We start from the raw sequence: 16,013 nt of genomic DNA on the forward strand, positions 1-16,013 counted from the left end.
AGATATGTGACTTCAAAGTCATTGCATGTAAATTGTAATTGCTACAAGGAAGCCATCGTACGTAAAAAGATGCTTACCACCTTGTTTGAACCTGGAATTTACATTTTGGCCGAATCAATGCTTGATCATCGATGACTTGCAATTGAAATAAAAAAAAATATGAGGATGAAATGTTTTTAAAATGTATGAAGTTATCATTGCACCCAAATCTAAAGAGATAAAATGTAATTACCCTTTAATATTTGTGTAGTAAATAAACATTCATCTAACAATAATTAATGCAATTGTATGTAAATATTCAACCTTGGTATTACACGTTATAAGATCAAAACAAGGGGTTTTTGAACTTTAGCCCTTAAAATATTGAAATTTAATAAAAATGACACACCCCGACCCGGGAAGGTCGAAGCATGTTGGCCATCACTATGAAGTGACGTAACCATAGGGGTAAGTTACGTAAAAAGTGAATAAATTTAAATCGAACTAGAACTAATTCAAATAAAAGATAGTGATATAGTGCACATTCGTGGGAGTGACCCACTATAGTTATTCAGAGCTTAAAGACAGAACAACTACCGAAGAGTAGTCAAGCAACTAAAGTACACTTATTACACACGGTGATAAGTTTATACATCAAAAGCCGAAGCTAAAGTCATAAACTACCAAGATTCCTCGAGTGCCACGAAGGAACAGCTATCTAGGTCCTAGAGGGGCGAAAAACAAAGTTGAGTGGGTTAGCAAAGCAAAGCTTATACGAAAACCTTTAGTTTTGAATATACTAACCCCTCACCATAAAACAAGTATAGTTTCCTTTAATGAGAACGTACATCGTAAGTAAGTATGTATCCACAATACTAGCCAAATATAAATGATGATATGTATGCCAAAACATGATATAATCAATGTTGCGGTAGTATAATCATGTGATAAACAATATAATGAAGTACTCATCCATCTAAGCTGACACACGAGTTCGAGTAGACAATATCTGACACAAACAGGACTGGGTGAAATCAATACGCTCTAGTACTACGATCACGTGAAGGCTGGTGCAGAAGCACGATCACATACAAGTCGGATTGCCTAATGAAATCTACCCGACAGGACTAGCACCTAACTTGGATCCAAGACGAGCGAACAGTGCGATATGAACATACACGTGAAGGACTGGCCCTGGCCCTGGGGCGAGTACTAACACCGGTGCAACAGGATGAGCATGTATACATATATGTATGAATGTCATGACAAGTATATCTCAACCATATAGCAGCATTTATCACAATTATCCAGTACTTGGCAACATATACGTAAAGTGAAGCATCTATGTAATTTTAGAAACTATAAATACGTATAGGTATAAAAATAAACTGCTCACTCACAAGTACGTCGATGGGTCGTAATCCTCGAGCCTAGCTTGGCCTCGTAAGTCCTCGGGATAAGTTTCGCCTATATGTGAAATAACTAATATCGAATTAATTAAAGCACATATACATAAACTTAAATAAAACCCCCATAGTTTGCTCAAACCTAGGGTTTAAATATACCATCGTGACCTACTCGACGTCACGAACATCCCCATAATTTTAAAATAATTTTTGGATGGCTCACGCGCCCAAGGAAGAAAATATCGGTAATATCAGAAATATCGGTAGTCCGAAAACACGGAAATATCGATGGAAATATCGGGATAATATCGATATCGATAAAAATTACATGGAAACCACGGAAATTGTAAGAAAAACTTGGAAATTTTTATTGAAACTTTGCAGGATGTTTATTTAGTCAATTATCTATTAGTTTATCACAAAAAATTGGAAGGAAATGCATTGCATGATGGATTTAACATTATCAAGTTGATTATATAGCGAGCTGACAAACATTGTGAGTGTAGAAAATATGTAGTAATTAATGAAAGAAGTCTAAACACACCATAATCATTTATATATAATGAATTAGTACAATATTTTACACTTTATACATTGCATGGTAAGATACATGAGTGACTTATTACCCTTTATTTTTTTATTTAAGAATTATATGTTTGTGGGGGTTTTATTTAAAATTTATATTGAAGATGCTCTTAAATTATGTAAAATTGTGATTGAAAACAATATTTTATTTTATTTTATTTTCAAAATGCAAAATGGGCATTAAGAAAATTGCAAAGAAAGAGTCCCACTTAATTCCCAAAAATGCAAAAAATCCCAACCCATCATCTTTCTTCATAACCTATCAAAATCCCTATTGCCGTCAGACTCTTTCCCTTTTATTCCCACTTTGCCTTTTAGTCGCCTCTCTCTCTCTCCATCCATATTCTCTCAAATTCCTCACTCTCCGCATGTCCGACCCTCTCTGCCCTCCTCCGTTATCCCTCCATTCCTCTAGATCTCGGCACCCCCACCTAAGAAACCACCCCCACCCACCCACCCAACTGATCGTCATCTATGACGCTGGGCTTGGGAGGATCGAGTGCTCACTCTCCGCATGTCCGACCCCCTCCGCCCTCCTCCGTTATCTCTCCCTTCCCCTAGATCTCGGTACCCCCACCTGAGAAACCACCCCCACCCACCCACCCAACTGATCATCATCTATGACGCTGGGCTCAGGAGGATCAAGTGTAGTGGGTGAGTCTATCAAAACCCATGTCGTCGTTCCTCTGTCTTTTCTTCTTTCTCTTCTTCTTCAGTTTTTCTTTTTGCTTTCTCCTGTGTTTTTTCTTTTCCCCCTGCGTCCTTTCCCGATCTGGCCATGTCCTCCTACCCACCCCCAGCGGCGATCATCCTCCTTCATCTTTCAGATCCGGCATGCAGCTGTTTTCAAACCGCGTTTTATTGCGGTATTTCGAGAAGGTGCATTGAGATCTGGTGTTCTCACCGGCTCGGGTGCTCCACACCACCACCCTTTCAATGTCTCTCGTCGTCGTCGATTTCGGGATTCGGAGTTCTGGGTACGTTTCTTAATGGGTGGAGATCCCGAGTCGCCGCCGATCCGCAGTTCCCCTTCAAGGTTCTGATGAAGGAGGTCTTTTACAGTCGGCTGGAGCTGTAGAAGCTCCGGCGTTCGTCTCCGACTTGCACAGTTCTGAAATTTCGTGATAATATCAATAATATCGCAATATTATCGATATTATCGCGAAATTTTGACGAAAACCCCTTGGATACCACTTAAAATATCGGTTTAGGGAAAAACCGATTATATCGCCGATATTATCGATATTTTCTTCCATGCACGCGCCCCCACTCGCCGGCTATGGCACAGCCCAGACACGCCCCCACGCACTGGCACGTGCCGTCAGTGTGACTGACGCCGTTTGGAATATTCCACGGAATATTCCGTTAAAAGCTAACGGAAGTTAACGGCGTTACCTGACGCCGTTAGGAATATTCCGTCAACTCTGACAGAATATTCTGTCTCCTTCTCCGGCGAGCCGCCGTCTACAACTCAATTTTCGCTAGTTTATGGAAAATTTTCAAATCAACATATCTTCTTCATTTCTCATCCATTTTTAGCCCACTTTATATGGATTTGAAGCTTATGAAATGAAGAATGGCGTTATACCTATTTGGGGTCCAAAAAGTGGACAGAGGTTGTCGAAAAATGCCTCGAAAGTTCTGGCCAAAAGTGAACTCGTCAAGACTCGGTCATTTCACGTCGACCTTCTTTTAAAACAAGCCTAGGACCCTTAGAATGTTGTGTAGAAGCCTTCCCAAGCTTCAAAAAATCCTAACTCGTTCAAAATAATGTTGAACTCAACTTGCCCAAGTTCGGACCTTCCGAGTTAACGAGTCAAAACTCGTCCAAACTGGGTTTCATGAACATGGTTGTGATCATGAAGATGAGGGGAGTACAATGGTGTAGTTTTTGCGATCTGGGAAGTTTAGGGTTCATTCAAGGCATTTGCAGAGAGGGAGAGCATACGGGAAAGAGAGAGAGATCTTTTACTTTTCCTTTTCTGATTTTTGATTGGTGAATAGAAATGAGGGAGAGATGGGATTGGTTGGTGAGTGATGAGAGTTGATTGGTGAGTGGTAATAAAGGGGAAATGGGGTGCACGGGTTGGATAGGATAAAAGACAAGATAGGGTTATTTTGGATTTCCTACAGTAAAAGGAAATCATAACCCATCCTAAATAGATATTTCTTACACTGATAAAATCGTGTAATCTCGAAATAACGCGTGAAATTTAATTACGGAGCGAGAAAATAATTAAGGAATAAAATAAGCACGTCCACGTCAATTGCCATTAAGGGCATAATCGTCAATACACATACGCGGGAAGAAATTACATAGGAAAATTAGGGACGGGTCGTCATAAAAAATCCAGAGTTAGATTAAATATTGATTATATTCCCTAGATGTGTACTTTAATTCGTATTTATATTCTATTTTTATTTTATTATCTAATGTGTTTTATTCAATGTTCCCCATTAAATATTTTAATTTATTATGTTAATGCACAAAACCGGATGTCTTGGAACAACGTAAATCCGACCATGAATCTGCATGAAATGTAAATAACACAAAATGTATCGTGATTCACCCCAAGGTTTGGGCTACGTCCACACTGATTGTATTTCTCTGAGAGTATTTGTGAGGGAGAGAGTGTGAGAGCTTTGCTCTAGATAGGAGAGGCTTAGGGTTTGTGAGGGTGAGGATGCCCTTTTATTGAATAAGGGCGCATCCTCTAATTACATATTTTCCCCTTCCTTTATTACATAATTACATTTAAGTCCCCCGAGTATTTATACGAGGTCTAAATACGAGGCCCTAAATATGGTATAAACAGTAGTCCCCCACGTCTTCAGTCAAGAGAGTCTTTTGGTTGGAGACTTGAAATTTAGTCCATGTGTGGGCCGAAGTAACTAGATGCTGTCTTGAACTGATGCTCGATATGAGGCAGTGCTCAATCTGAAATGATGCTCAACTAGAAATAGCACACGCTGCGAGGCTGCTCGGCTCGTGGCTTATGTTGCCTTGGTTGGCTCGACTTGCGGCGTTTGAAGGTGAGGGAGTCCCTTTTATAGAATAAGGGCTCGCTCCTCAATACATGAATGATGGGCTAGGGTTGATGCTCTCTAATGATGGTGAGGGAGTCCCTTTTATAGAATAAGGGATCGTTCCTCAGTACATGAATAATGGGTGCTCTCTAATGAAAGTGAGGGAGTCCCTTTTATAGAATAAGAGCTCACTCCTTAATACATAAAAAATGGGCTAAGTCCCCCAAGTATTTTTCATGAGTCCTAGTTAAGGCCCAATAGATGGTACATAATGTAGGCTCCCAAGTCTTCGGTCAATAGAGTCTATTAGCTGGAAACTTCAAATTGAATCCATGTATGGGCCGAAGTGGCAGTTGTTTGGAGGCGGTATTTGTATACCCTGCACTGAAGCTTTGTAAGTGAAGCTTTAGAGCTGGAGCTCTGTAAATGAAGCTTTCGAAGCTGGAGCTTTTGTAAATGAAGCTTTTGAAGCTAGAGCTCTGTAAATGAAGCTTTTGAAGCTGTTTGACATGAGTGATGCTCATGAATGTTTATGTTAATTGACATGAGTGATGCTCATGGATGTTGTCATGAGTGATGGTCATGAATGTTAACATGAGTGATGCTTATGAATGTTTGACATGAATGATGGTCATGAATGTTTATGTATGATTTTCATGAGTGATGCTCATGAATGTTTATGTATGAATGACATGAGTAATGCTCACGTATAATTTGGAGTACTGGACGTACTTTTAATCACCTGGTTGGTGGCATGAAGGAGAGTACGGGTTGTACATTTCATCACCTGGTTGGTGGCATGAATGGCTAGTTGCCAAATGATATTGGAGTACGGGTTGTACATTTCATCACCTGGTTGGTGGTAATAGCGGCAGGTTGCTGAATAATTTTAGAGTATTGGGCGTACTTTTGGTCACCTGGTTGATGATAATAGAGGCAGGTTGCCGAATAATTGTGGAGTACTAGGCGTACTTTTGGTCACTTGGTTGGTGCTATTTTGGGCTTATGGGCCTTCACCCTCCACAACATGCCAGCCCATTTATTTTGGGCTTTTTTTTTTACTACCCTCTAATGGGGTTTATACAGATGTCTCCAAAAGATAAGAAAAATAAATTACATCATTCAAAAAAATACTGCTGCATAAGGTGGGTATGACAGATGGTTGTAGGAGCTTTTGCTTTTACTTTTTCTTTTCCTTTCTACTTTTCCTTTTCTTCTTTTCTGCATGGTCCACGAGTTCCCCGCAATTATCTCTAGTCAACCGTCTTTTTCTTTTTCTTACTTTTGCTTTTTTTTTTCTTTTTTTTTTTCACTGGACCTCTGATTTCTTAAGTATGAGGGCCTGGCTTGAGCACGTTCTCACCACATTCGAGAGGTAGCAGATAATCCCTCAGAATATATGCACAATGTCATATGCGACTGTCTAGAAAAGCACGAATGACGAAAGCCCACCCAGAAAGCCGTTAAGTCTAATCTGGCTCCAGCTATCAAAGTATGAATGAACTGTAAACTCCGTCTTGGCAATGAATCCAACTGAAGTGACGGTCATGATAAAAAAGTAAACAATAAATCCGGTGAGGCCAGTGAACCCCGAAATTCCAGCAGTGACACCGCCGATGATAGAAAAGCCATTGGGGTGATTATAAGTGAACTTAACGCCTGAGCTACCACCCCCAAGATGGCTGCAGTGCTCATGGAAGCTGCTGATAGGTCGCGCCAGGCATGCATCCCACCTGTCACTCTCGGGCATCGTCTCTGCCACTCAGCACCTTCTAGAACATGATCTTCGGGTCCGACGGCGGAGTCGCCGTAGACATCAACTCTGCCGTGGATTTCACCGGTCCAGACTCTGACACTAGAAATCACGACTGTGAAGATAACAAACCCCACCGCCACTGTCAGCTCATTCTTCGTCAACGCTTCCATGGCTCTGCTATCTCTGCTCTGTCGGGTTCTCACTCCGAGACGGCTGGAGCTGTTGAGTCCAACGTCTTTCGTACGGGATGATTTGACGAAGGAGAAGAGGCTCGGGGTGAGCTGTTCCTGCAGAGCCTGAACGACCAAGTCAGTGAGCTCGAGTCGCGGTTCGATCGGCCGGCGAAGGAGAATTCGGAGAAGGTTGGGGTTCTGCCGGTTTCCAGGTCGGATCCTGAGGTGGGATTCGGGTTCTGGCTGTTGTGAGCTAGTTGCTGAATAATTTTGGCACTGCCGCAAGAATCGTGCTGCACGACTAGAACGAGGGCAGCAACAGCAGCCTCAACAGGCCGCTGATCATCAACTTAGTTTACCCCTAACTGTAGCCACTTTATGCAGAAAGTTATCAACTGAATCAAAACTTGGGAGCTTGTATAGAGATTCGAAACCTGCATCTGGGCCAAACCCACCACTCTTTTTCGCCTGACCTCTCTCTCTCTCTCTCTTCTGTCACGCATTTAGTGAGGTTTCCCGTGACATAGAGGAAAGAGGGGAGTCATTTGATTGGCTGGGATGAGGTATCTTGTTAAAAGCGTTGAGATGTTTGTGCTCTGGGTTTGGGTTTCTACAGATCTACGATGGTTGGAAAAAAATGAAAGACGGCGCCAAATGTTGATGCACAAAATCGGAGGTCTTGGAACAACGTAAATCTGACCGTGAATCTGCATGAAATGTAAATAACACAAAATGTATCGTGGTTCACCCCAAGGTTTGGGCTACGTCCACACTGATTGTATTCCTCTGAGAGTATTTATGAGGGAGAGAGTGTGAAAGCTTTGCTCTAGATAGGAGAGGCTTAGGGTTTGTGAGGGTCAGGAGGCCCTTTTATAGAATAAGGGCTCCTCCCCTAATTACATATTTGCCCCTTCCTTTATTACATAATTACATTTAAGTCCCTCGAGTATTTATACGAGGTCTAAATACGAGACCCTAAATATGGTATAAACATATTAATATACACATTTGAATTTATTAATTTTATTTAACTTTCTTCAATTATGTTTTATAAATGTGCCTAAATGAGAAAATATTAAACTGCATTGACACATAAGAAAAATATGTAAATACATAAGTGTATCGAAAATATAATAAAATGAATTGATGTATCTAAATTTCTATATCAAAATATATTATATTGAATTAATATACCAACATTTTTCCCATTTAGTGGGAAAATGCTTTGTTGTTGTTATTGTAAATTAATATACCTGCTTCAGACACTGCAATGCAGTGTCCGTTTCCTGGTTCTGTTTTTATGCAGTATCTAATTTGGGCTTCAATTAAAACATGTCGAAATCCAATCTACCTTTCTTCCTCCATTCCAAAAAATCAACTTGCACGTTCCAAAAACAAGACCTGAATTGAAAATAAACTAATTTCAATATTGAAAATAAACTAATTTCAATTTTTCCATTCTTTCTCCTTCTGTATGCGAATTCAAACAACAACACCCTACCCTCTTGATCTCTCATTGCTATTATGAACTCGAATGACAGCGGCTTGTCCAGCCAAGAATTGATGAGATTAAGCATGGATTAATATAATGAAATTCAGTGGTAGATCGATGAGATGTAACAGTTGACCGACAAATTTAGTGGCGGCGATGAGATTTTCGTGCCCACTACTACAACCAAAGAGATTTTTATTGCTGGGCTTCCAATTGTGGATTCATGGCAATTATTTTAAGCAACAAGCATTAATCGCGGAGAGGAGAACAAGTCTTAGTCATGGTTATTCTTGTTGATCAAAGAGAAAAATTTACCACAGTAGTGGAAATGTGTAGTGTTCTTACATGATGACGTGAGTTCGAACCCTATTAGTGGCTAATCTGACATCTAACTTACTAACGCTATTGCTCGACTAAAAAAATTTTTAAAATGTGAGTATGTTATCTATATATAGTAAGAATCATTAGCTCTTGATCCAGGTTGTCGGAACTCCTAGCTATATGTCCTGAGCTTCTTGCTGATATACCTTATGGTTCAAAATCAGATATTTGGTCATTGGGTAAGCACCTAGTATGTGCGAATTTTTCGTCATTGATTATTGTTCTTCTTTAACTGCAATATGTATTGTACTAAACATATTTCGTCCAGGATGCTGTATCTATGAAATGGCTTCTCATAGGGCCGCATTTAAAGCGTTTGTAAGTTTTGTAACTCTTAATCTGTTTCTGTTGTGTGTGTTTTTTCAATCTGTTTCTTGTTAAAGAAAATGTTTTATGTTCCTCCACATTTATACCGTCGGTGGATACCCTACTTGCATTGCAAGTCCATCCAAAGTGCTCTATAGAATGTACAATTCCGTGGAGAACAAGTCTCAGTGGTCAAAAGGAGCGTAGAATATAAATACGTGTAAAGATTTGTAAAGAATGTTATGTTGTTCGAGATGTGAGACTTCAACGTCCTTTCATGTGAACTGTAGTTGACGCAAGGAAGCCATCGTACTTAAAAAGATCTTTGTCGCCTTGTCTGGATCTGGAATTTACATTTCGGCCCAATCAATGTTTAATCCATTGATGACTTGCAATTGAAATAAAGATGTGATATCCACACATCATTTTTTACTTCTAACATACATTTTTAATTTTCGACCGTCGAATTAGATGAATTGAATAAGATCAAATGACATAAATTAATAAAAGGTGTGTGAGAAGTAAAAAATGATGTGTGGATAGCACATCCCTTGAAATAATAACAAAATATATAGGGTTGAAATGTTTTAAACATGTATAAGGTTATAATTGCATCCAAATCTGAGGAGATAAAATGTAATTACTCTTTAAGAATAATTAATGCAATTGTACGTAAATATTTATCTAACAATAAATAATGCAATTGTACGTAAATATTCAACATTGTTATTACACATTATAAGAGAAAAAAAGGGGTTTTTGAACTTTAGCACTTAAAAAGATTGCAATTTAATAAAATAATCTATTGTTAGATTACATATTGATTATAGTCCATAGATGTGTACTTTAATTCATATTCATATTCTATTTTTATTTTATTATCTAATGTGTTTTATTCAATGTTCCCCATTAAAGAAGTTAATTTATTAATGTATTTTATTTAACTTTCTTCAATTATATTCTATAAATGTGCCTAAATGAGAAAATATTAAACAACAGTGACACATAAGAAAATATGTATTGATTCATCAATGAGAGAGAGAGAGAGAGATCTGAGTTATCTTCACGAGCATAAAAGAAGCATTTTTGGGAGAGATGATCATGGGAAATGGATCCTCTTTGGATCCATTATGTGGGAATCCTAGGGATCCTCGCATCTCAACGGTTCATCGTGTATCGTGCGGTTAGAAATTATTTAATTTTTATTATTTAAAATTAAACACAAATAGTAACTGACGAAAACTAGCCGTACAATATAAGATGAACGGCTGAGATGTAGGGATCCCTAGCATAAGGATCCAGAGAGGATCCATTTCCATAATCATGGACTTTTTTATGATTTAATTTGGGGCAAAAAAGTAATTTCATAACTATTTATATGGGCTTGAAACTCAAGTAACATTCCTGATGAAGATAAGAATATTTAAAGAGTAAAGTTTTTATTGATTTTTTACTAAATTTACTTAATTAAAACATTAAAATATAATTAATAAATGAGGTGAAATAATGTATAAAAGGCTGACTGATGAACAAGGGGCTCTTGCCTCTTGGGTGATAAATTTAATCAACTCTCTGCGCGCGAGATCACTCAGTATGAATTATATACATTTCGTCAAAGTTATATTAATATTTTTATCTGATTGACCACATCCTGTGGTTGCCATATATTTTTATTTTTTTGAGAAGTCCATATAGTTGTTTATTGTTCTTCATGTTCAAACACCAGTCTCCATTGTTCAGTAGTTTTAGTTTACATGAAATGAAGTAACGGTGGATGTTGTGCTTTAATTTCACAGCAGGGTATGTTATCTTTAGACTCTATTCTACAGAGAGATGGTCTGGAATCTATATGGGATGGCGATCGTCTCAGTGTTAAGTGCCGGAACATAACCAGGTGAGTGATTCAACCACTAATTTGATATCTTAATTAGATTATGATTATTGTATAGGTAATGAATATCATCTAATTGTTATTTTTATTCTCAAGGTTTGTTTTACAAGAATTGTACGGACGTGACAATGATCGTGGCTCCTTGGATCCGAAATGTATCTTTCTAACAAGTGGAGAAGCAAAGGTAAAATCTTTACCAAATTGGCCAGTGACATTCCGAGAAGAATTCATCCGTTTAATTGGCGACATGCTCCGTCCTAGAAATAACCCGGAAGAATCAGAGCTAACACATTTCATCGAGATGGTCAAGAACAGGAAGTAAGGATTTAGTTTATTAGTATTTACGAAATTTTTAAATATCTTTCTTTTCTTAATAGTAGTAATGACTTCATTTATTTTTACTTCAATTAAAAAAACAGGATAACATTCAAAAAGTTGTTCCATCATCCTCTGCTTCAATCAACTACCGAACGATTTCGTTTTCCAATCCGAGCTATACTTCACTTGAATGATAACAGAAGGAAAACTTGGGAACGAGAGTATGAAAAGTTCGACACAACAGTGGTTAACTTTGATTCACAGATCCAACAATCTATTTATAAAGACGCTTTCAAGTCGCTGCTTAATTATGGGCCGCAGCAGGGAACGGGATACAAAAATACCGTCGTGGGTGTCTTGCATTTCTCAAAGAATGCCGCTAATCACATCTATCAGCATTCGAAAACACGCATGGTATGCTTCTGTTCTGCTTGTCAAGGTGTATTACTGATTAATACTACTAATACTAGAAAAGTAGAAATTAAGTGATCTAAATCATATGTTATAATTTTTTTGTTTTTATATTAGGGGTTTTTAGCTTTAATCCTTGAAAAATATTGAAATTAAATAAAAACCTGGTGTTAAATTACTTATTGATTATAGTCCTTTGATGTGTTCTTAATTCAAATTATTTAATGTGTATTTTATCCAATGTCTTCCATTAGAATATTTGAATTTGTTAATATACACATTTATTTTTTTTTTTATCAAAAAAGTTTTTTTTTAATTTATTAATTTTATTTAACATTCTTCAAACTTGAAAAACTCAATTAATGTACCTAAATGTTAATACCGAAATGTATCATCTTGAATTAATGTACCTAATTGTACCGAAATGTATATACTAAAATGTATGTACCGAAATATATGCACCGAAATGTATTATATTGAATTAATGTACCTAAATGTGTTGTACCAAAATTGATGTACTAAAATATATTAAATGAATTAATGTACCTAAATAAAGAAGACAAAGTATATTGAAATATATTGTATAACAAAAATTAGTTTACCTAAATGTTTACAACAAAATATATTATGATGAATGAAATGAAAATAATAATTATAATTAAATATAATTAATACATTAAAATTAGGAAGAAAAAAGAGAAACAATTTTTTGAGTACATCGATATTTTTGCACTAAGGGGAGGAAGAGTTCGGCTAAGCCACACAATGGACAACCTAATTTAGTATCGAATTCGTCATTCACGAGATTCGAACCTAAGACCTTTCACTTCCAAGTGAAGAGGAATATCACCAAACTATAGTATAGAGTGGCAAAAGAGAAATAATTAAAACAATAGAATATAATTAATAAATGAGGTGATTAATGTGTCAAGGTATTAAAATTAAATTTTGATTTTATAGTTTTAGTCTAAAAGTTTTCTTTGCTAAGGATTAGAATAAAGTTTCCTATTTATATTATCATATTATTTGATTCATATGCAGCCTGAAGAGGAAATCGAGAACGAGCTGACCAAAATGTTTCCAACTCGACTGATCGATTTTGTACGAGTTTCTAGTTAACACGACTAGTAGCATGGATTTTCTTCTTGACTGAAATACTGAGGTAATATCTCGTATATGTCTATGCAGATTAACACCGATTGCATAGGTTTTTTTTATGATATCTATTATTATTTTATTGATACAATAAATAGAGATTAAAAATAGTTTTTTTTTTAATGATATCGATTATTATTTTATTGATACAGTAAAGAAGAAAAGAAGAGGAGGAGGAGGACTCTTATTGGGTGTTATCATTTGCTGGCTTCAATGGCATCTGAACCTAGTTTTCATGGAGTAACGTTCACTAAAGTCAGTAATATTGGATGTATCACTTGTTTTTGGCGTTCTTTTTGTTTGGGACTCAACTTTTGGTTGGGCTTCTTTTGGTTTGTTTGGTTGACCCACTGCCGTTTGTTTGTGTGGTTTTTTTTTGTTCTGTTTTTGGGCCTGTGTTATAAAGTTTGTTGTTTGTAATGAAAGTCACCTTTGATCAAAAGAAGTAAAATACCAACCCGGCCTTGTGGAAGAATGAAGACATAATATTCTTTTAGATCTAGGTCTAAAAACATAAGCTGTGTTTTTTATTTTTTTTAGTGAGTCTAGTTATCTAATTAAATGTTTTTATCTTTTATACTCATTTTATATTGAAAAAAATTAGAGAATTCTGGGCCTCCACTTCAAATGCTTGCCTAAGCCCTCAAATTCTCAAGGCCGGGCCCGTATCATACTACTCAGGGTGTGTTGTGTTTCTATTGGGATTTTGGACAGAAAACTAGAACAAGGAATGAATCAATGAGCACCTTAAAGAGAGAAAAAAAAAACAAAAAAAAACTTACCCTGCGTCCGATGGTGGCTCACGATTACTTCCCGGCTGCTTTCGAGACGCTGATGAGTGTATACAAAATTGGCGTAATTCCTTCTTTCAGCATTTTTGTTGGAATAGAATTGATTAATTCGGACACATCTCTATAATTGTAGCATGTATTATAAGAATGTTATTCTCAATTGTAATTAGTATCGGATTCTTACTTAAATAAAAGATCATATATATATATATATATATATAATCATAATACTACTGCATGCTAGTTTCCTAGCCTTGAAGATAGCAAACACTCATACCCAATCAAACAAACAAACTTAATTTTGGTGCATTAACTTTAAACTTAGTTTTGGTGCACTAACGGTATAAACTTAAAAAGCAGATAACAAAAAAGACATCCAATCTGTTTCGAACTCAAAACCTTTAAAAATAGGAAACATTAGTAATATTTTAATTTTATAGATAAAAATTTGAAAAATAACAAATAATAAAGAAAATACAACATTAAAATAATGAAGATCCTCAATTTAAATTTTGTCTCCTGAGAGCAAAAATCTACATCAACAATAACGAGAAAAAAAATATTACTAATGTTTTCCAATCGAAATGCTAATTTATACGTAGCATAACATGAAAAGGCAGTAAAAGCTAAGCTCACTCGTGTACATAATAATATCTTTGATCCAAGAAAACAAAAAAGGAGATCTCGCAAAGGTATCAGACTTGACGCCTCCTACAACAACCTCTATTTTCCCCAATTCAACACAATCCCAGAATAAGCAAATTTATCCCACCATATCGCAAAAGAACTTAAACCCATAAAGGAACAAACCGCTCTCTGTCACCGTCAAATATTTTCCTCTGCGGCATTTCATCACGACGACCTGTGCCGAAATCCGAGCATTTCGAATAGGCACGAGCTACATGGTTCAACACGTCCAGCAAGTTCTGGTCCGAAGGCTCGGATTTTAACGCCGACCCATGAACAGATTTCACTTCTACCACACAACCCATGTCGTCGCAACCATGCAAGATAATTGCTAAAAAAGCTTTGAAAAATGAAGCCAACTCCTTTGATTTGCTGGATACTTTTTCTAAGAAACTCCTTTTACGAAAGAAGCCAGAAAACTTCCTATAAAACTCCTCTTTCAAGAAGCCAACTATAAAACTCATCTTCATCTTTCAAGGCAAGAAAATGGCAAAAAGGAAAAAACTAAAGAAAAACAGAAGAAAAAAAAAGTGTTAATCTTTAAACAGACAAAATTTAGGGATAGGCATATCTGATAAGCATCTTTGATCCGGCATTGATGAACCATTCAATCCAACAAAAATCCACCTCTCAATTTCTCATACTACAAGAACCAGATTAAAAGCTCCACAAATAGCAAAACCAAAGAAAACCCATATCAAATTAGATGAAGATTCACTTAATTAGAACCCAGAAAGGCAGGAAGCTCAAATACCCATGAATAAAGCAAGCATTTTATCCAAAAATAAAAGTTTTGAAGGAGTCTGCAGTAAAAAGACCAAGTTTTTGGTGATGGCGAAGAAGAAAACCCAAAAGGCAGTGATAAGAATTTGTGAAATCAATCCAAAGAGAAAGAAGTAGGAGAAGAAGCAATACCTTCACTTGGGAGAAGCTGGCCAGAGAAGGAGAAGCAATGCTTTCAGTTTTAGCGTATTTTGAGAACCGACTAAATAATACCGAGGTTTTGGAGCAGAAACAGAGCCGTATAAATAGGCTTGCCCTAATAAATTATCCGGTGGCTATTAACATATAATAGCACCAAACACCGGAGTCGTATAAAACTCATCTTCATCTTGAATTCAAGGCAAGCACGGAGGTTGAAAATATATATGTATTAAACAATAAAAGATAAAACTCCTTTCAGTTAGAGAAGAAGCAATACTTTCAGTTGGAGAGACGATGGCCGCACAGGCAGATCTCCAGAGAAGGGTTGGGGAAAGACGCAATGCTTTCAGTTTTAGCGTATTTTGAGAACCCGGCTAAATAATACCGAAGTTTTGCAGCGAAGTTAAACGGAGCCATATAAATAGGATTTGCCCTGACAAACAAACCAATGGCTATTTAATGCGCAACAGCACCAAACACCAGAGTCCTATAAAACTCATCTTCATCTTGAATTCAAGGCAAGCACGGAGGTAGAAAATATAGTATGTATTAAAAAATAAAGGGGTTTTATTATAAATGATTTCTGAAATTGAAAATCAATCAATGTAATTCTTGAAAATAGATGTATCAAATCAATGTGGTCATTTCGTCACAATTCTGTTCAGTGTTGATGTGACGTAAATGAGCCCCACAAGATTTACGGGGTTTTATTACAAATGATCCCTGAAATT

General features: G+C 36.8%; 1 protein-coding gene and 1 long non-coding RNA gene across 4 annotated transcripts; one reads left to right on the top strand and one right to left on the bottom strand.

Annotated features, from left to right (window-relative positions):
• Positions 1–464: 464 nt before the first annotated feature.
• LOC139194821 (uncharacterized) lies at positions 465–15,772 on the bottom strand. 2 transcript variants are annotated; one of them, XR_011579601.1, is made up of 2 exons: positions 13,663–15,772; positions 465–704 (listed from the first exon to the last, which is right to left on the bottom strand). It is a non-coding gene; the product is annotated as an uncharacterized lncRNA (long non-coding RNA). The 2 variants fall into 2 exon arrangements; XR_011579600.1 differs by lacking the exon at positions 465–704 and adding an exon at positions 9,295–9,448.
• Positions 10,636–13,525, top strand: LOC103438003 (uncharacterized). 2 transcript variants are annotated; one of them, XM_008376539.4, is made up of 6 exons: positions 10,636–10,696; positions 10,902–10,999; positions 11,093–11,314; positions 11,416–11,728; positions 12,767–12,887; positions 13,033–13,525. In XM_008376539.4, exons 2-5 carry the CDS (start codon positions 10,908–10,910, stop codon positions 12,842–12,844), a joined length of 705 nt encoding a protein of 234 aa, XP_008374761.2. In that variant the 5' UTR covers positions 10,636–10,696; positions 10,902–10,907; the 3' UTR covers positions 12,845–12,887; positions 13,033–13,525. The 2 variants fall into 2 exon arrangements, with proteins under 2 accessions (XP_008374761.2, XP_008374769.2); XM_008376547.4 differs by having other exon boundaries at positions 10,649–10,696; positions 10,905–10,999.
• Positions 15,773–16,013: the final 241 nt, after the last annotated feature.

The sequence above is a fragment of the Malus domestica genome, chromosome 01, assembly GCF_042453785.1.
Source record: "Malus domestica chromosome 01, GDT2T_hap1".
Taxonomy (NCBI): domain Eukaryota; kingdom Viridiplantae; phylum Streptophyta; class Magnoliopsida; order Rosales; family Rosaceae; genus Malus; species Malus domestica.